The sequence below is a fragment of the Perissodus microlepis genome, chromosome 11 (assembly GCF_051167445.1).
Source record: "Perissodus microlepis isolate ML-2025 ecotype Zambia chromosome 11, ASM5116744v1, whole genome shotgun sequence".
Classification (NCBI taxonomy): domain Eukaryota; kingdom Metazoa; phylum Chordata; class Actinopteri; order Cichliformes; family Cichlidae; genus Perissodus; species Perissodus microlepis.
This window is the reverse complement of record NC_140471.1, coordinates 14,444,711-14,462,531: the sequence shown is the minus strand read 5'-3', so window position 1 is coordinate 14,462,531 and position 17,821 is coordinate 14,444,711. Positions and strand designations below refer to the sequence as shown.

At 43.1% G+C, this 17,821-nt stretch overlaps 1 protein-coding gene across 3 annotated transcripts in view; it reads right to left on the bottom strand.

The window, feature by feature from the left end:
* Window positions 1–10,853: 10,853 nt before the first annotated feature.
* The window catches only part of LOC146377397 (teashirt homolog 1-like), a 35,114-nt gene continuing 28,146 nt past the window's right edge, over window positions 10,854–17,821 (bottom strand). For all 3 annotated transcript variants that reach the window (XM_084942617.1, XM_084942616.1, XM_084942619.1), the window contains one exon: window positions 10,854–15,779. In XM_084942617.1, the coding sequence (XP_084798743.1) occupies window positions 12,241–15,779 (3,539 nt within the window). In that variant the 3' untranslated portion in view covers window positions 10,854–12,240. The remainder of the gene's footprint in view (window positions 15,780–17,821) is intronic.

The window sequence follows — 17,821 nt, the reverse complement described above, 5'->3', positions numbered from 1 at the left end:
GCATGTGATTTCTCCACGCCTTCATCTGTGTCTATGGCACTCCGAGCTTGGCTTAACAAAGGAGAAGCAGGGTGGCGAGGTGGAGGGGGAGTACTCGGTGCTGGATGTCGGAGGCTGGGTGGGGCTAGCCGTTGAGACACTGTGATAGTAGCTGCAGTCACATGGTGTCACTTCCACCCACGGTTCAGGAACAGGAAGCAGAATTCACAGAATCTGTAGGGCAAAAAAGTCACCATGGCAACCAGCTCCTTTTAAACTTTTTTTTGTATGGTTGCACATTGAAGCAGTGAAAACATGGCTAACTATCAGTCACATTTAACATGCTTGAGTAATTTCGATTGTTGCAGGTTTGTCAAGTTCACTTGCCATTTGCTAGCCATCTTGTTAAAGCCTCCAAGCAGTTACTTCGGTTTAGCAAGACCAAACCTTTTTTTCTAAATGAATTGTAAGAAAGCCATTGCGTTCATTTCTTTTGTGACTGAGACATAAAAACTCATGTATAGAATTAGCAGCCAAATCTAATGAAAAATGTTAAATTCTTTGATTGCCTCCACCAAGGAGGTTATGTTTTTGGTAGCATTTGCGTACATGTGTGTCATTTTTCTGTCTGTAAACACAATAACTCAAAAAGGTTTGACTGGAAAAATTTTGTTGGGGTGTAAAGTGGGGTCATGTTAATAATCCATTAAAATTTGGCCTTTATCCACCAAGGTTTTCAGGGCCAAATCAATGATTTATTATTTGAAAATTGAAGGGGGAAAAAACCTTAGAACTTAGAAACCATGATTCTTACAAGTGTGGTGTGCATTATCAGCATATAGAAAGTACCATACAAAGATTTAAAATGGCACGTCACATTTGACCTCTGACCCCTCCTTCAAGGTCAGTATATTGATTTAAAGGTCAAAGTGATAATAATAATACTCTACAGAGCTGTTAAAAACTATTTTTCTTACTGTCATTGTTTATTGTCCACATACAGATATATATAGGGAATAATATATGTAAATTATACATTTACATCCAGATGTTATGTCACATCCAACCTGTGACCTTTTACTTTTCACATCTGCCCTTCAAGTTGATCCCAAATGTGTTATGTCTTTAAAAAAGTAATGTCAACAAAAAGAGAATGAGCTGCCTAGTTAGTTAGAAACATTGTAGTATAATATTATATAATGATATAATATATAGAATATAATCTATTATTATCTACTTCTACATAACATTTATATAATCAAAGTAAACATCTGTCATGCTACCCTTATCTGATTTTTAATGAACAGCAAACTTAAAAAGCTTTTAGAAATTACAAAGAAAATAAATTGAATACATGCAAAATACAATACTATTCCCTTAAAAGTAAATACTGCCCAGAGAGCAAATTGCCTTGGTGAAGGTTTGCAACCCTTGGAGTTTATCTTGTGGTAAGTTGTGTTAGGTGTGTGTTGGAAAGTAAAGACCCTAATATATTAGAAAGAAATCCCAACAATCACATGAGACCTATGAGCAAGGATTTTGTGACAGTAGGAAGGAAAAACTTCCTTTTTAACAGAAAAAAACATCTGTCAGAACCAGGCTCAGGGAGGGCTATCCATCTGCCATGGCCAGTTGGATGTGAGGGGAGGTAGAATCGAGCAGAGAGAGGCAAAGACTACTACAGAAGCACAGTGTTTCGTAGCACAATCTCTGGCTCATCCCAACAAATACCGTGCTAGTTCATATACAGAAAGTCAGTAATTGAGTACTTACACTGCGAAAATGATCAGATATGGCTGTGCATCAGTGTCAAATCTACAAGACTGGCTTGTATGTTTCCTGGTTCAGCTTTTGTAAGCAGATGATTGGCTATTACAACATCAGTCTCACAAAACAATCCCACAGATTTCTATCTGGGATTCTTTGAGTACCATGTCCCTTATAACAGCTCTGGTTTTACTTTGTACTGGTTTTGTACAAAGGAAGCAGAAAAAAAAACCTTATCCAATCTGACAACATCAAAAAGTTTCCTGTGAAAGGAGTCATTTCATTTTCTGGTTAGATTTTTGATAAGGGGAAGGGCTTTTGTAATAACTTGCCTTAAGTCATCAGGGGCAAAATTTCAAGGAGACAGATCACATGATTTTTTCTGTCTAAGGCTGCTTTGGAAATGCTCCAAAAAGCCTCTTTCTTTCCTAGTTATTACCTTATTTATATATGAAAAGTTAAACCAAAGTAGGATTCATAATGGAAATATTTCCTCTTTAAGATCTAGGAACAAAAGCTCCCAGTGAGGTTGGCCTTGGCATACTTTGAAACTAGTCCAGTTCATTGCACATACAGTCCACGCACACACAATGGCTGAAGTAAATTATCTCGATGAAATGAAAATGAAGAGACAGGCTGTCCATTAAGTCAACACCCAGGAATTCCAGCTTCCTATCTTAGTAGCACTAAGGTTATGCGTGACTATTAACTAGACTGTCTGCCCATCTCACCTGGAGACTTCTTCATGGGGAAAGAAGTGAGTAGTAGCTCACAAGGACTTAGTATTTGCTGATTGTCTGTCCTGATCATTGTTTTCATATTAACAGTAAACTCAAAATATAAAAGTTATGTATTTATATATACATAAAGTGTATTTTGTTTAATACTTCCTTACCTCTCATTCACCTGCTTCAGTTTCTGTGTATTTTCGGGTTGAATTTAGAGTCGCCTCCCTGAGTTATTTATGCCAGATTAACTGTGACAAAGATTGTCATTTATTCTTTTATCAGCAAAGAAGACAAACTTTTCAGATGCGTCAGAGACAAGCCACCGCATGTTGTACACTCTGAGGAGCATGAGAAACGTGCGCTTCGTAAGTGTGGAGGCAGTTAACCTTTAATAAACAGATGGACAACTCCAACTGGTGCTGTGAAATTAAAAGGCTTGAAATAACAACAGTACGATTACATGCAAGCTGCCTACAATGCCAGTCTGTTTCTTTTTCCCTTAATTTTACTTTTGTTCCTTCAAACTGATACCAAAGTGGTCAGGGATCGTCTTATTTAGGGCTCCAGGCCACTAGAAACTCTTAGGTGGTCCTCCACAAAATTACCTAGTGTAGTCAAGGGGGTTCACATGACATAACCTCAGCAAATAGTGGTAATCATTAATAAAAAAAAAACCCTGCACATTAACAGCAATTGATCTCACACACAGCAACAGATATGCCTCTCTTGTTTCTCCCTTCTTTCATCTTTGCACCCCCCCCCAAAAAAAAAAAAAAGAAAAAAAAAAGAAACCCTGCTGGCAACTTCTGGCTACAAAAACTTGAACCAATAATGTTAATGGGGGATCACATGGGAGCAGCGATTGAGCTGGGTGTGGGGTTTGCAGGGGAAACTGCTTCCAAGCAAACACATTGTAGTCCTTTAAAGAAAGGGGAAGAATGTGCAACACATGCCCCTGAGCTTCAAATCCTCTGGGAAGTGATCAGTTTATACAAGTCTTGGAAACATGATTTAGTCTTTTACAGGACACAAAAAAATCTCCATTAAAAATCTATATAAAAAGTGTTCATTGCAGGGTTTCCAGACTGAAAAAAATCCCATGCCACACTGGAAATATTTCTGTGGTCACACTTTCTTTGAAGCAATATTAACAAAAATATATTGACAAGTTGTGGTCAGGGGAGAAACCACCATCAGGGCAGGAGAGGTTAGATCTTCTGTGTCCTGTCCTGTCTCAGTATATATATCTTGTCCTGTGCAATAAGGATCTTGCATTAAATGGATATCGAGCTGTCATACTGTGTTTTTGTATTCAGCACAAGCAAACTTTTATTCCGTTGGCACCGCATTTATCTGCTCGAGGAACAACAGCAGCTTTGTACACATTGCCCAGTTTGTGGCCTATAAAAAGCCTACGGCTAATTTTCCAAATTCCATCCACTCCAATAGAACAACCTCCCGATTAACAATATGGATATCTCTGCTTTTCCTTCACTGCTAGTCATATACATATTTGTGTGTGTGTGTGTGTGTATGTGCGTAATTATTCCATTTTAACCGTTTTTTGTGAAAAGAGTATATTTTTAGGACTGAAAGCAGATTTGTAATGCAAATAGTAAAATCTCCCTCCTAGTTTAGTGACTGGGTGATCATGTATACTACAGTCAGACGGCCACATTTACAACTTTGATATTTTTCAAGCTCTTTGTCTTTGACCCCCAAATATTTAAATTTAGTGTGATTAGAAGAGTGTAAGTTTCTTTTGCATATGAGTTCACGTACATGGTGAAAGATTATTTTTTAGTGTCCTGTGGAGGAAATGGCCTTCAACTTTATTACCAGAGGAGGTCTTTATATTGGTCATTGGAGATTTGACAAAGTCGTCTTTTTTTTTTAACACCCAATGAAAACTTTTTTTTTCTTTCTGTAGTATCTCTCCATGGCAACCACAGTGTGAGGAAGGTTTGGAAATGAGCTAGCTCGGCTTAAGCAGAGAGCACTGGTTAAAACTGTTGTGTGTTTTTTTTAATAACCCACAACTGACACACATGTATGCAAAGACACAAAAATAAAATTTACGGCTTGAATTTTTAAATCTCAACCATCATTTGGTTACACTGACAAGTAAAGACTACCGAGATTGTTTCCTTACATGGTGAAGGAATTTAAACACTCCAATTCTCATCTCCCGCTGGAAGATAGCCTGTGGGTTACATGGCAACTGTCTTAACCTAACTGAAGTGAATATATCCCATTAACCACCAGCTTCAGTCTGGTAATACCACTGGACAGGTGACCTGCAGGCCTATAACATGTCTCAACCCTCATTCATGTCTGCCTGGGATGAGGCCTGTCCAGAAAGAGGCCTCGAGGGCCTACTGCATCTCACGGTCATGTCTAATCTGGTTACCGCAGCAACAGCAGGGATTAGGAGTGTGATAAGGGAGGGGCTCCTCTAACGAGTCTGGTCATATGCATAATTCATGTAAACGAGCCAGGCTAGGAGGAAAGCATGAGAAGTTGATGGTTGATGAGAATATATAGAACACACACACACACACACTTAGACATATACACATGTAATTAACCACTATCTCATGGATATCTCCTTGCAGTGTTGATGTACATGCAACACATTAAGTCTACATATTCGAGGTAAATCATAATGAAGCCGTATTTGCTGCAGACTTTGAAATGAGATTAATTAAACTTTTCTTTCATTGCACTGCTCGCCTTTAAAGGAAAATACAAACACACCTACATGTTCACCCTGAAATGCTTTATTGAGTCAGTGAAGCAAAAATTATGTGAGGCTGATGAGATGTGGTGTCATCCGTGCTTTAACAACACGCTGCAGCTGAAGCCTGGAAAACAATCACATCCAACGGTGTGACACGGGGTCATTTCAACAATATTAGTCATTTTCACTCACGAGCAGATGTCTTAAGGGACGAGATTATGGCTGTGATTTCACTGTGACTCAACATTCATATCACTAAAGTGCGAATGTGCTTGTGTGCGTGTGTGTGTTTGTGTGCGACAAAGAAAGAAAGAGATAGTCGGGGTGTCTGCATTAGTGAATTTGAATGCACTTGTTTATGTATATGTTGCTTCTCAGTGGACATGACAAATGTGTCGCCCCCTTCAGTGTGTGCTACAACGAGATGCCACCTTCCACCGCCCCTCACAAGCAAGCACACTAACACACAAACACACACATACACTCTGCCACCTCTTCGCCCTCGCTCTTCTCCTCGTGCCCCACACCCCCACACCCCACCTGCATAATAACCCCCCGCACCCTCACCCCCACACCCCCCTTCTGTCTTTCCTGCCAGAGCGCCCATGTCCAAACCAAACACAACAGATCAACAACTCGACATGCAGATCGTGTCACGGGATAAATTATGCGCAGCGTGTCAGCCTCATACGTGGGCTCTCGGCTGGCTGTCCGTGACATGTGTCAGGGTGCCCCTGCGTCTCCGCTGCACAACGCTAATGACGGGATGCCGGGTTAGCCTCCGATGCACCCCACCCCTCCGCCTGCCCCCAACCACCTTCTACCCCTTCAACCACTCCCCTACCACCACCACCCGCCCCCACCACCCACTCATCACCAGCGATGAGACAGTGTGTCACCTCTGTGAGGGTGGAAGTTTAAAAAAAAATGTTTTTAAGGGGATAAAGATGGACAACGATGTTTGGTCCAGTGTTTTATCAATGTGGATTTTTGATTAAAAAGCAGTGAAAGTAAGTGTTTAATGTGTTTGGATTCGTGTAGAGTCCACGAATATCGAGAAATATTATAAAATAGTCAACCATCATAAACTGACACAATAAACAATAATAAATAAACAATAAAAATCATAATCGACACAGAGGCTTTTGTCCTTTGTTGTTATTAAGTGGTGTGCAGCACTAAACCAAATGCCAAGTGTTGGTATCAGTTCTGTACATCCTTTGATATACACAGCATGACATGCAAGACCTTTTTAAAACAATTTACCGGTCTCCCCTTCCTCCCCACCCCCGTCCTCATCCTCTCCCCTCCTCTCAAATCTCTACCTTCTCTTGGTGCATTTTTTATTTATGCCCTTTTTTTGTGGTCTTTGTATGCAAATCCTGTCTGACTTGTCTGAATTATGTGTGTCTGTCCGGGAGCTTCTGTGATTCGGAGTGACTGAGGATTGCACACACGGTGATTGCATCCACTGGGCCCACTCTGAGCCTTGCATAAGTAATTGAGATGTCAGTATGTGTTCTCATATTCCCACAACAAAACTGTAGGAAAACATGCACTGTTGAAGGTCATTTGAATAATTCCTTAATGGAAGGAAGGCCTTGTTTTTCAGGATGCATGAAAAAGCAAATGTCAATGATCAAAATCAAGCAGCATCATATCTCATGGAGGCAGCACTGATTCCTGGAGCACTTCACCCTCCATCTCCCTCTCTTTCCTCTCTGAAAAGATAGATAAGGGATAAGTGTCTTTGTGCATATCAAACACAGCACAAGCCACTATTTCTCAAGGGTCTTTTTGAAACACAAATTGGTTTTGAGACATTTTCTATGTTGACCTCTTTGATTTGAAATAGGAAACGACAGGAACATAGTAGTTCTCGTGCTAAAAAAAAGAAAAGAAAAACCCTGAGAGGTCAGTGATTAAATCATACATACACACAATGGATGAGGGGAAATATGTCATTAATCTTTCATATATAGATTATTATTACAGCTATAGACAAGTCCCCAGGTGAACAGCCAAACACAGATAGTTATTAGCTGCTACATGGAGAAGGTGTGCATAGAAAAACACGTACCGGGCACAGGGCATGTTTATATCCTAGGGATTAACAATTCAAATGCATATTTTATGGAAAGATGCATGCCTTTTAATGTACACCTTAATGAAACTGAAAATGGCAGAGACTTACAACAAAACAGACCCTCTCCTGACCAAAAAGGGCAGGAAAAAATTGACACAGTGAGAACAGAATGGATAGGTATCGTATCTTGTTTTGTAAAACCACATCCTTCATCCACCAAGCTGGAGGAAACATTTCACCCCCACCACCCCCGCCCATGCTTTGTGTTTTGTCCAGGCTTGTGATGGATGAAGGGCCTGGCGACACACACCTGCAGATCTCATCCACCACCAAATCATAACTAAAGGCTTGGCAGACTGAGATGATCTCCTACATCCGTTAGCCTGCTACTGTCAAACAACATCATTCTCTAAAGACAACTCTGTCACATCAACCCTCCCACCACAAAATAAACCCACCTTGATGAAAGACTGCTGCATGTCCATCAAAGAAAAAAAAAATATGTGTGCACAAATACACTGCTACTCAAACCAGCTGGGGTATTGCACATGAGCAGCAGTGTAGCATGTGAGCTTTAATGAATAAAATCAACACATTTTAATACATTTACAATCTTATTAGTGAGCTATGAACGATATGAGGAAGGTTACAGGTGAAAAGTTAAACAGTAATAATAATAATAGACACTCCAAAGTGTCTCAAAATATAAAGTGAAAGTTGCTCCAAGAGCTGACTGACAAAAATATGACTTAAGGTTCTTAAATCCGTGTAACAGTTGCCTCACATTTTACAATGAGAAGCCTAGCAACAAAAATGAATCAAGTCCACGAAGTGACTTAGATGAACATAAAAATAGACAGAGGCAGGTATCCTCAGCTAAACGTGAATACTGATAACTTCTTCCCGAATGCAATTTCCACAATGAAGCCTCTTATCAGGATCCAAACAGATTTCTCCGACTTTAGTTTCTGATCCCGTACAAAGGCTCTCAGTCGTTGTTGCTTTGTTTGCTGATTCTCTGTCAGACATTGTTTGTTTGGTTTGAGGTATTTTGGAAGGGTATTAAACCATACGTCAGAGTTGTGTGCAAAAAGTTAGAGGTTTTGCACACTGCAGACGTACGCCGGGATCCTCAGCGGGAGCTTTGTCTTTGTTTCGTGGTTGACGATGAACTCCGCGTCGCTATCACACACAAAACCTGGAACGACGACCAGGAACATGCGAAGCTGTTCAAAAGGACTTGTCAGGGAAAACCACAGGTGTTGTTTCCGCTGAGCATGCGCACATATTGAAGTAATAACACGCTTCGGAACTTTAGAGGTGAACCTCTGAGAAGAGATCAAACGGCACGAGCGCTTGGATCAACATACCCCGTCTCATTCAGCTTCATTTCTCTGTGAGCCCTAACCCTAGTGTGACACCTCTCTATGACTGCCTTTAACAGATAACAGTGTGCTTTATGCAATGTACTGGATAAAAGTGTAAAGCTGAGTACACATTCCTATGCTATCCCATATATACATATATATATATATATATATATATATATATGTGTGTGTGTGTGTGTGTGTGTGTGTGTGTGTGTGTGTGTGTGTGTGTGTGTGTGTAGGTTAATACTCCCTCCCCATGTTCCCACCAGCCCAGGTAATTTTGTTATTCCGTTTGCGCCCTCTGTCTACACCCACCCCTGTCTGCTGTACATAATGGTCCAAGCCCTGGGAGGAAGCAGGCATTTACTTATACAAAACCTTGAGGAAATCCCTACCAATCCTCAGGGCTCACGTTCAGGAGCGCCCAAAACACAAAGGCTATGCAAATCTGCCCAGCCTGCGTTTATCTACCCTCGGTTTCCGTTTGCACCGCGGGAACCAGCATTGTGCTGTGCGTGGCGATTATCGCATGTAATTTACATAGAATACGCACAGGCAACAGTGCACTGATCTCTAACAAAGCAAGAAAGAGTCTCTATCGGCTCAGGAGCTATCTGACGGCGCAGCAAAATTACAGGTTTAGCTGTGGGGTATTAAACCTACAAGGTGTTTTTTATTTCTGGTGTGCAGGGAACACTATCTCCTCCAAATGTTGCTTGTTTATCTGCCTTGTTTGTTTTATAACCCAACTCTAGCAGTCCCCTCTCTGAGAAAGCTGCGTCTTCAGCCAGGGCTAATCTGCCCTCTGCCTGTGTTTCCTTTGTCACTGAATCCATGTATCAACACAGCGAGGTGCAGTCAGATTGAGGAGGTGTGTAATTGCACAAAGACACTCGTGCTAATATAGCTGGGAGACTGAGTATGTGTGACTGACTCAGCTGACACAAGACATGTTGTGAGTGTGAGGAATGGAAGTCATAACACTGCAGCATGGCTTCATCCATACAAAGGCTGGTACTGTAAGTACTCTATCAGAAACCTGAGACATGAGGGCGAGATGAGAGATCGGATTCCTGATGCAGACGCTTCACCTGCGGGACTGCCCGGAGAAGAAAACCCCAAAGCTTGTTGATACCTTTGGCTGGGGGTCACGCAGAGGTCGTGGCCCCTAATAAATCTCCTTTCAGCTTTCACACCGGCTGAATACTGAGGCAGTTCTATAAATTTAATAAAGCTGGATGTGAAACATAACAAAAGTCAACTGCGCGCACACACACACATACAAAAACAAAACAAAACTAAAACACAAAACTGATGACACAGAAGCTGTGTGATTTGTCCAAAACAGTAATTACGAAATATCTGAAAACGATCAGTAAAGTGGAACAAGAAACTGCAACAACTTCCACTATATTTGACTGACAATTTAAAAAACACACACACAAAAAAGCCTGTATCCAGTGATAAGTGACACTTCATCAAAAAAAATACAGTTGGACAAATCAACCAAAAAATGTGTACATGTGCTAAAATAGTAGCATTTATCGCACACATGTATTAAATTTGGTTGTGATTAATGTGACACAGGCAGCAGATTCACCCGTAGCATCTCAAGAATCACATAAAAGGTATTATTCAGTTTTGATTATAGACTCCCTATTGCCCCATTTTTTTAAACTTAAGCAGAACAGACAGCCATCTGATTTTGCTCCAAGAAGACACGCAAAAAATACACCCCCGTCATTAATACAACACTGATTCTTTCAGAACGGCCCTCCGAAGGCCAGTCACAAGCCTAGCATGGGTTTCTTACTGTACAATAGGCACCCTTACAGGCTTATCATCCCCGTCATCTTCATCATTATAATCATTGGTGGTATGATGCGGCTCAGTCATCAGTTGTAAGTATGACACCAGTGACTTTTATTTTGTCTAACAATTTGGGAAAAACATAAAAGCAGGCCTGTTACAGAACACAGAATATGTACCAGCAGCGAGACATTTCGAATCTCACCTTCAGTTTGCTAAGAAAAGCCACTAGAGGAAATCCTGGTACACTGGGTTAGGATTTGACATGGGTGTACACACTTGACTTTGCTCGAGAGCAAATTCTACAAAGTCGAGTTTTTACATTTTGAGTTCGGTGCACCGCCATGACAAAAGAACACACAACCACAAAAATCTGACTGTTAACAACTGCTTTGGGGTTTATTTTACAATTCAGAGAGAGAGAGAGAGAGAGAGAGAGAGAGAGAGAGAGAGAAAAGAAAAATGAAACAAACTAATCGGTGCTAAAAAGTCGAGTTTTTTTTTTCTTTCTTTACAATATTGTCGATAAAACATTGAAATGTATAGTCATTGTGCATCGCTTATTTATTTTCCACACCATTTCATGCATCAAGTTGGATGCAAGTAATAATTAAAATCATTTCTGTAAACCAAGCCAAAGAAGCTAAATTTGTATTTTTCTTTAAAAAAAAGGTCATTTCGTAGCTCTACAGCATATATCTATGTACACCATCTGTTTTTTATTTTTTAGCTTTTTCTTTTTGTATATAAAAATGACAATATAAAAGTTCAAGAATGCACACACCTTAAGATACAAACAATTTTGAGCCGTTTTTCAAATGGTAAGATATGTCTCATGGAGTACTGACATTTCACTGGTAATCATTTACACGTGACGGACTGTTCTCTTTACAGCTGAATAAAGCGACACAGTTTAGAAAGAGAAAAGTTGTAACAAACCATACACCTGGAAAATTGCTATGAGGTGATACTTCACAACAAGGAAAAAGTTTCTTCAGCAAACTTGCATACCGATGGCCGTTCATTTCCACTGATTGACTCAGAACCAGAAGCAGCATTTCAGTTTTTCCAAATGTTCATGTGATCTTTTTTTTTCTCTTTTTTTTCCCTCTTTTTTACACTGACAGATTTATGAGCAGGCCATTCATCATCAAAAACATTGCCGTGACAGAAACCCAAGAAGGAAAGAGGGGGTGGGGGGGTTGATAATCCTTGATCTTTTAAAATCTGATTTTGACAAATGCAAGATATTTCAAAACATGTTCTCTTTACAAATTCAACTGTCTAAGGTGCTACTTCAGTCTTTCGGGGTATTCTTTCATTCTTTTGGTGTATACATTGAATTTTCCACCTTCTTCATATCAAGTAATATACAGTTATCTTTTTCACCAATTCTGTCCACTCGCCACTTTTACCGTTGAAGCAGTAGTTGTATTTTTGCCATGAAAAGATTAAAATCTCGTGTTTAACCTTGATTCACTAAAATACATGCACAGATCAGACAAATAGCATATAAATATATTACAAAATAAGTGTAAAAAAGCTTGGCAAAACAAAAACAAATTGACATGAAAAGACATGGTCCAGTCAGGCAGTTATCACAAAAAAAAATTAATAATAATAAGACTTGATTTTTATTTTTATTTTTCTGGCGGCTCAGTTCGGCCCAGTGCAGTAACTGTGAACAACGTCATTTTTAGTGCAATGAAAATCGAGTCAGTTCCACAGCTGTCAGTCTTTACTCTCAGCTCGAGACATTGTTTAAACCTTCTCCATTTTGTCTAGCTTCTCCAGTTTCTCCAAAGCGGTGACAAACACCAGGTGGTCCTCTGGAGACTTGCCATGGGTCTTGCTGAGGTGCAGTTTGACTGCGTGTTTGCTGACGAATGTCCGATTGCAAAGTCTGCACTGGTACACGGAGCCTGTGTCATCCTCTGGCGTGGTCAAGGCTGACAGGGGGCTGCCGAATGTCATTTTGTCTGTGATCACCTTCGAGGCAGCCTGCTGCTCCCGTAGGTGCTCAGCTGACAGTTTGGACAGGTCCTTCAAGCTGAAGCCCAGGTGAGACTCCAGGTGGCTGATGTAGGAGGAGGGAGTCCTGAACTGAGAGGCACAGTCACCACAGAGGAACACAGGCTGGCACGAGTCCATGTTCTTGAGAAACTTGGTGCCCCCAGTTCGTCTCAGCTGGTACTTGACATTAGCCAGCCAGTGGGATATGGTAGTCATGGAGAGGCCCGTGAATTTACAGATGTGGACCCTTTCCTGAGGGCCCAGGTCGGTCATGGCGTAGCGGCCCTCTGGGGTCTCCCTCAGGCTAGACGCAAACTGTGCCTGCAGAATGAGGAGATGCTGGGGATTCCAGTTTGACTGTCTCCCTTTCCTCTTCTGCACTGGGGAGAGGTCCTCGAGGGCATCCTCAAACGCGCTGCCATCAGCGTCCGACTTCTCTGAGATGGAGGAGGGAGTTGAAGATTTGGGCGTAAGTCTTCCGGTGAGGTTCTTTACCATGTCTGAAATGTCCATCAGAGCGTTCTCTCTCAGGGGTGAGGAGACTGTGTCAGGGAGGGAAATAAGGGGTTTGTTACCATTTACGCTACTGTTGGTCAAAAGTGCACTGCTGCTTTTGTTGTTGTTGTTGTTGTTGCTATTAGTGGCGGACTTATTTTTACTCAGGTCTATGGGCTGGTCATTATTTTCATACAGCTGGTAGTGGTTGACGGGCTCAGCTGGCTTGCCCTGAGGAGTTGGGTTGAAAGCTGGCTTTTCCATCATGCTGTTGCTGATTTTGTAAAGCATAGACAGTGGATCTGCTGCGGGACTTACTGGTTTTGAGGCTTTCCCCAGGTGTGTGTTCATGATTGATTGGAGTGCGCTAAGAGGGTTGATGAAAGGACTTTCAGGTGAGTGATCGGTGATGATGCCAAGACTGTTTCCGTTAGTTACTGGGGATTGGCACGTCTCAGAGCCGTTCTTTGAATGGTTGCTGTGGCTATCTACTAGGCTCTCTTTGGGCTCCTTCTTGCAGATAAGCTCTGAATCTACACTACCCGGGCTGCTACTTCTCATACCAGGTGGTTTACCTATGGAGAAGTCATTTGGAGATGCCAAATGCTCTCGCTGTTCTCTCAGTGCAGGGGAAGGGGATTTTCCCAGCGATGGTTGTCGGCATCGCTCCAGGCTCACCAACTTCTCCTCCTTTTCTTTCTTCACAGTGGCAGCTTTTCCTGTCACTTTCTCCACAAGCTCCTCCATGGCGGTGACATTGCTCCTTAGGGGAGTAGGAGAGGAAGGGCTCCGAGGTGAGTGGATGACTGAGTTGGGGTCGCTCACAAGACTTCGTAGACCACTGTTAAACATTGGCTGCATCTGAACACTCTGGATGGTCGGGGGTAGAACAGTAGCTGAGCTTTTCACGGCACCCTGCAGCTGGTAGGCCGCATGAATGCTAGGGTAGCCACCCCATGTGGGCGTGCCTGTCTGAGCCTTGCTGATAGCACTAGATACTGTGTTCTCAAGGGATTTGAGAATATCTAAACCCTCTTTAGGGGTCTCCTCCAGGTCTTCTTCTCTAAGGTATTTATACGACGTGGTGTCAGTCTCAGATTTCTCACCTGAGTCGTCTTTCTCTTCCTTGATTTTTTTCTCCACTTGCTCGCCTCCTTCGACTTTTTCATCCTCACCCGCTTCCCTCTTTTCCTCTGAGCCAGAGGATAGTGCAGGAGACACTGGCTGGGACTTAACCGTACTGGGAACAGGGAGTCTGGTGGTGGTTGGCGGTAATGGGATAGACTGAATCTTTTCTTCCACCACTGGATCAAAGACTAGCTGCTTGCCCTTTTTGGAAGCAGAATTTGTGACCTTCAAAAAGTGACCTGTAACCATCATGTGGGCAGTCAGCTGCTGCAATGTATCATGGGAGCTCCCGCACTCCATGCATTTTAGAATCTGTGCTTTGCGAGCTTCAAACTGCCATGTGTAGCTGGCACCATTCTGGTAGCCATAGCGGTTGTTTGGCGTAACATAGGGGTTAGCTGCAGCTTTTGTGTCTTTGCCAACATCCCCAAGAGAGACACTGCCACCACCACTACCAGCATGGATAGAGTCTGGGGAGCATGGAGAGACTATAGCATCTTGGATAGCACGTTTTTTAGCTGAAGTGGGCACCAGTTTAGTGGCCAAGGCTGGCACTGGTTCTTTGAGAGGCACTTTCTGGTAATGCTTGGTCTTGATCATATGAACGCTGAGATCTTGCAGAGATTCAAATGAGTGGCCACAGTACATGCATTTCAGAACTTTCTGGGCGTCCTCTTTCCCCTCCATTTCCATCAAGGAACGCTTACGTGGTTTGGACCAGCGCTTTCCCTGATCTTCCTCTTTGTCTTTGTTGTCATCTCGATAGTGGCCCGTCTCATTCATGTGGACCGTCAAACCCACCAGTGTGTCATAGGCAGCACTGCAGTCTTTGCAGCGGAACTTGCTCGCACCAGTAAAAACAGAGCCATACAGCTTGTTGTTCTGTCGGTAGAGCTGCACTGTGCTGAAGAGGCTAGGCTCTGGTAAAAGGTGATAGGGGGTCTGCTGAAGTGTTTTGGCAAGTGCTGCCTGATGCCAGTCATAGGCTACACCACTACCATTACTGGCAGCAGCACTGCTGCTCCCACTGCTGCTGGTTGCACTGTGGCTGCTAACAGAGCTAGCTGCTGTGCCATTTGTACTGCCACTTGTGCTCCCTGTGTGGTTGACAGTGGTGCTGGAGGTCTTGCCGTTATGGTGACTGCTAGCCATGTTGACCCCACTGCTCTTATTTATGGTTGTAGTTGTGGACACAGAGGCAGTAGAGGCAGGCTCTGGACTAGTGAGGGCACTGTTGACACTGCCAGCTGCAGCAGGCTTAGATTTCATGATGTCCATTGTGATGCTAGACCAAGAGGCATCTGAGATGAGGTTTGCATAGACGGCCTTCATCTGTGCCAGGCTGTCCTGGAAAGAGAGGCCGTTGTTGGGACGGAAGGGAAAAGCTGAGCCCTCCCTCTCCTGACCATCCCTGGAAGAGGTGCTCTTGAAGTCTGCAAGTCGGTCGCTAGCATCACTAAGCGGAGACCCGTATCCAGCGTCAGGGTTAGTGCCATTGCTGAGTGGGGAGTCTCTGTAGCTAGGTGGTCGGGCCCCATCCACGTCTTCTTCTTCCTCGTTGCAGAGGAACTCAGTGTCCTGGCCGTCTAATGAGAGGCCGTCATCCTGCAGGTGCTCTTCCTCATCGTGAGCAGCTGCCTTAAGCTCGTCCTCGGGCATGTACGCTGGAGTACAGAGAGACAGCAAGAGAGAGGAGATAAAAATGGAGGGGGGGGGAGAGAAGAAAAGAGGTCAGCTCAGTGAAATTAAAGATTTACAGCACACTAACAGGACCACTGTCAAAATAACATGGAATGAATGCTCAATGGTGGGAAATGCAGGCTTTTATTCTCACCCAATGTGAGTGTGCGTATATGTCTGCATGCATGCATGCATGACTTTGTGTGTACTTTGCACACATGTGTCTCTGAAAGCCAGTGGTGAAAAAAACCTCCAAGGGAAAAATAAATCACTGAGCTTCTGACAGTTGTCCTTTTCCTTCCCAACTATCTATTCCTCCACACATGCCTCATGTTCCCCAGGAAATGACTGGCTGTTTGGCCTTGTTAGCCAGCTGCATGCTTACATGTTCAGCTCCCTCCCTTTCTCTTTCTTTCTCACTTTTCCAAGCCTGTACTGCATCTCACTCATCTAGTCCATGAAGCCTAGCTCCTCTCCCATTCAAGTTATTCGACTGGAGAGGGACAGAAGAAAAAAATTACCACTTTGGAGATATCACAGTTTTCCTAACCCACTCCAATTAGCTGACGGCCATTTTCAACTGTGCTACTATGCAGGAACTGGAAAAACAATGCTCTCTGGTTTGAGAGTGATACAAATACAAATAAACCAGTTTATATATTTGCACTCCAGCTGTTCGATGATCCACGACAACACGGACAATGTCTTAAAAAGACAAATTAAAACAGGAAGGCAAACACTCGATCAAAGAAAAAAAGCCAAGCGGAAACAGAACTAAGATGTAACAGGTTTTAAGGAAAAAAAAAAACGTAAAGACAAACGAGATTGAAAGACAGACTACGTGCATTTGGAGGCGTGCATTTTTGTGAGTGTGTGTGTGCATGCAAAGAAAGGCACAGTAAGCATTAGCAAGTTGCGCAGACAGGAGGTGGTTAGGGGGAGAATAAGTGAATGAGAAGAAGACGTGGGAGAGAAAGAAAAAGTGAGCAGGAGGCGGTGGGTTTGTTAGGTGGGGAGAGGCGGAATGAGAGGAAAAAAAAGGGAGAAAGAAGAGGGTGAGTGAGGCAGGGAGACAGGAAAGACGGCCCCCTAGCTTCTTCCTTTATCTCCTTCCTGCATGGTGAGATGTGTGTCCTACATGCCAGTATCAGTCTCTCCCGATGAAACAGATGTGCTGTCAACTTCAAACGGCACGCTAACCTGTCATATCATAATCTAAGTGGACATAATACCTGATATATATACACTGGCACCATTTACTGCTGCCTGAGAGGAGATGGGTGGAGGGTGGAGGGTGGTGGGTGGCGGCGGGGAGGAGGTGAGCAGCTGCACCATCAACTGTGAGTATGTGATGATGTGCATGTGCGTACGTGTGAGTGCCTCCGTAAGTGCCTGTTTGCAATTGCGACTCCGCACGCATGCTCACCTTCCGTGCCCATGTGTGTACTTTATGCATTTTTTTCCCCCCACTCGTACACATTTGCTCTTACAGCGCGAACCTGAACCCACCGACCATAATATTGCCTATAAGTCTGAGTTCGCTGTGTGCTACTGATACACCCTTCTCCAAATGAGCAACATACTCCCCTAACGCCTGACAGGATTTCTGTGAAATGAGAGCACTACAGGAGAACCTGGCTGCGCTTCAATCCCACTGACAGACTGAGACCGAGACAGTTTCTAAAACTCCTGAAAATCCCTAACACAGCAGATTAGCATTATGTGCTGTACTCTCTACAACACATCTGCAGAGTGTCTTCTGCTACAGTGCCTTCCCTCTCACTAACCCGCTTCCAAAAGAGGAGGCTATCAATACATATCAGCCTTTTTAATATACAAAGCATCCTGCAGAACGGCTATCCATTCTTCTCAAGCACACAGGAACGGCGCAAGCATACAGTAGGAATTACCTATGTGAATCACTCACATCAGCTGCAGCCAAAACAAACAGCTAAACCCCAATAGCTGGCAGTGTTTAATAAGTAGACACGCAGATACACAGACAGCAGGAATGAGAAGCAGCAGA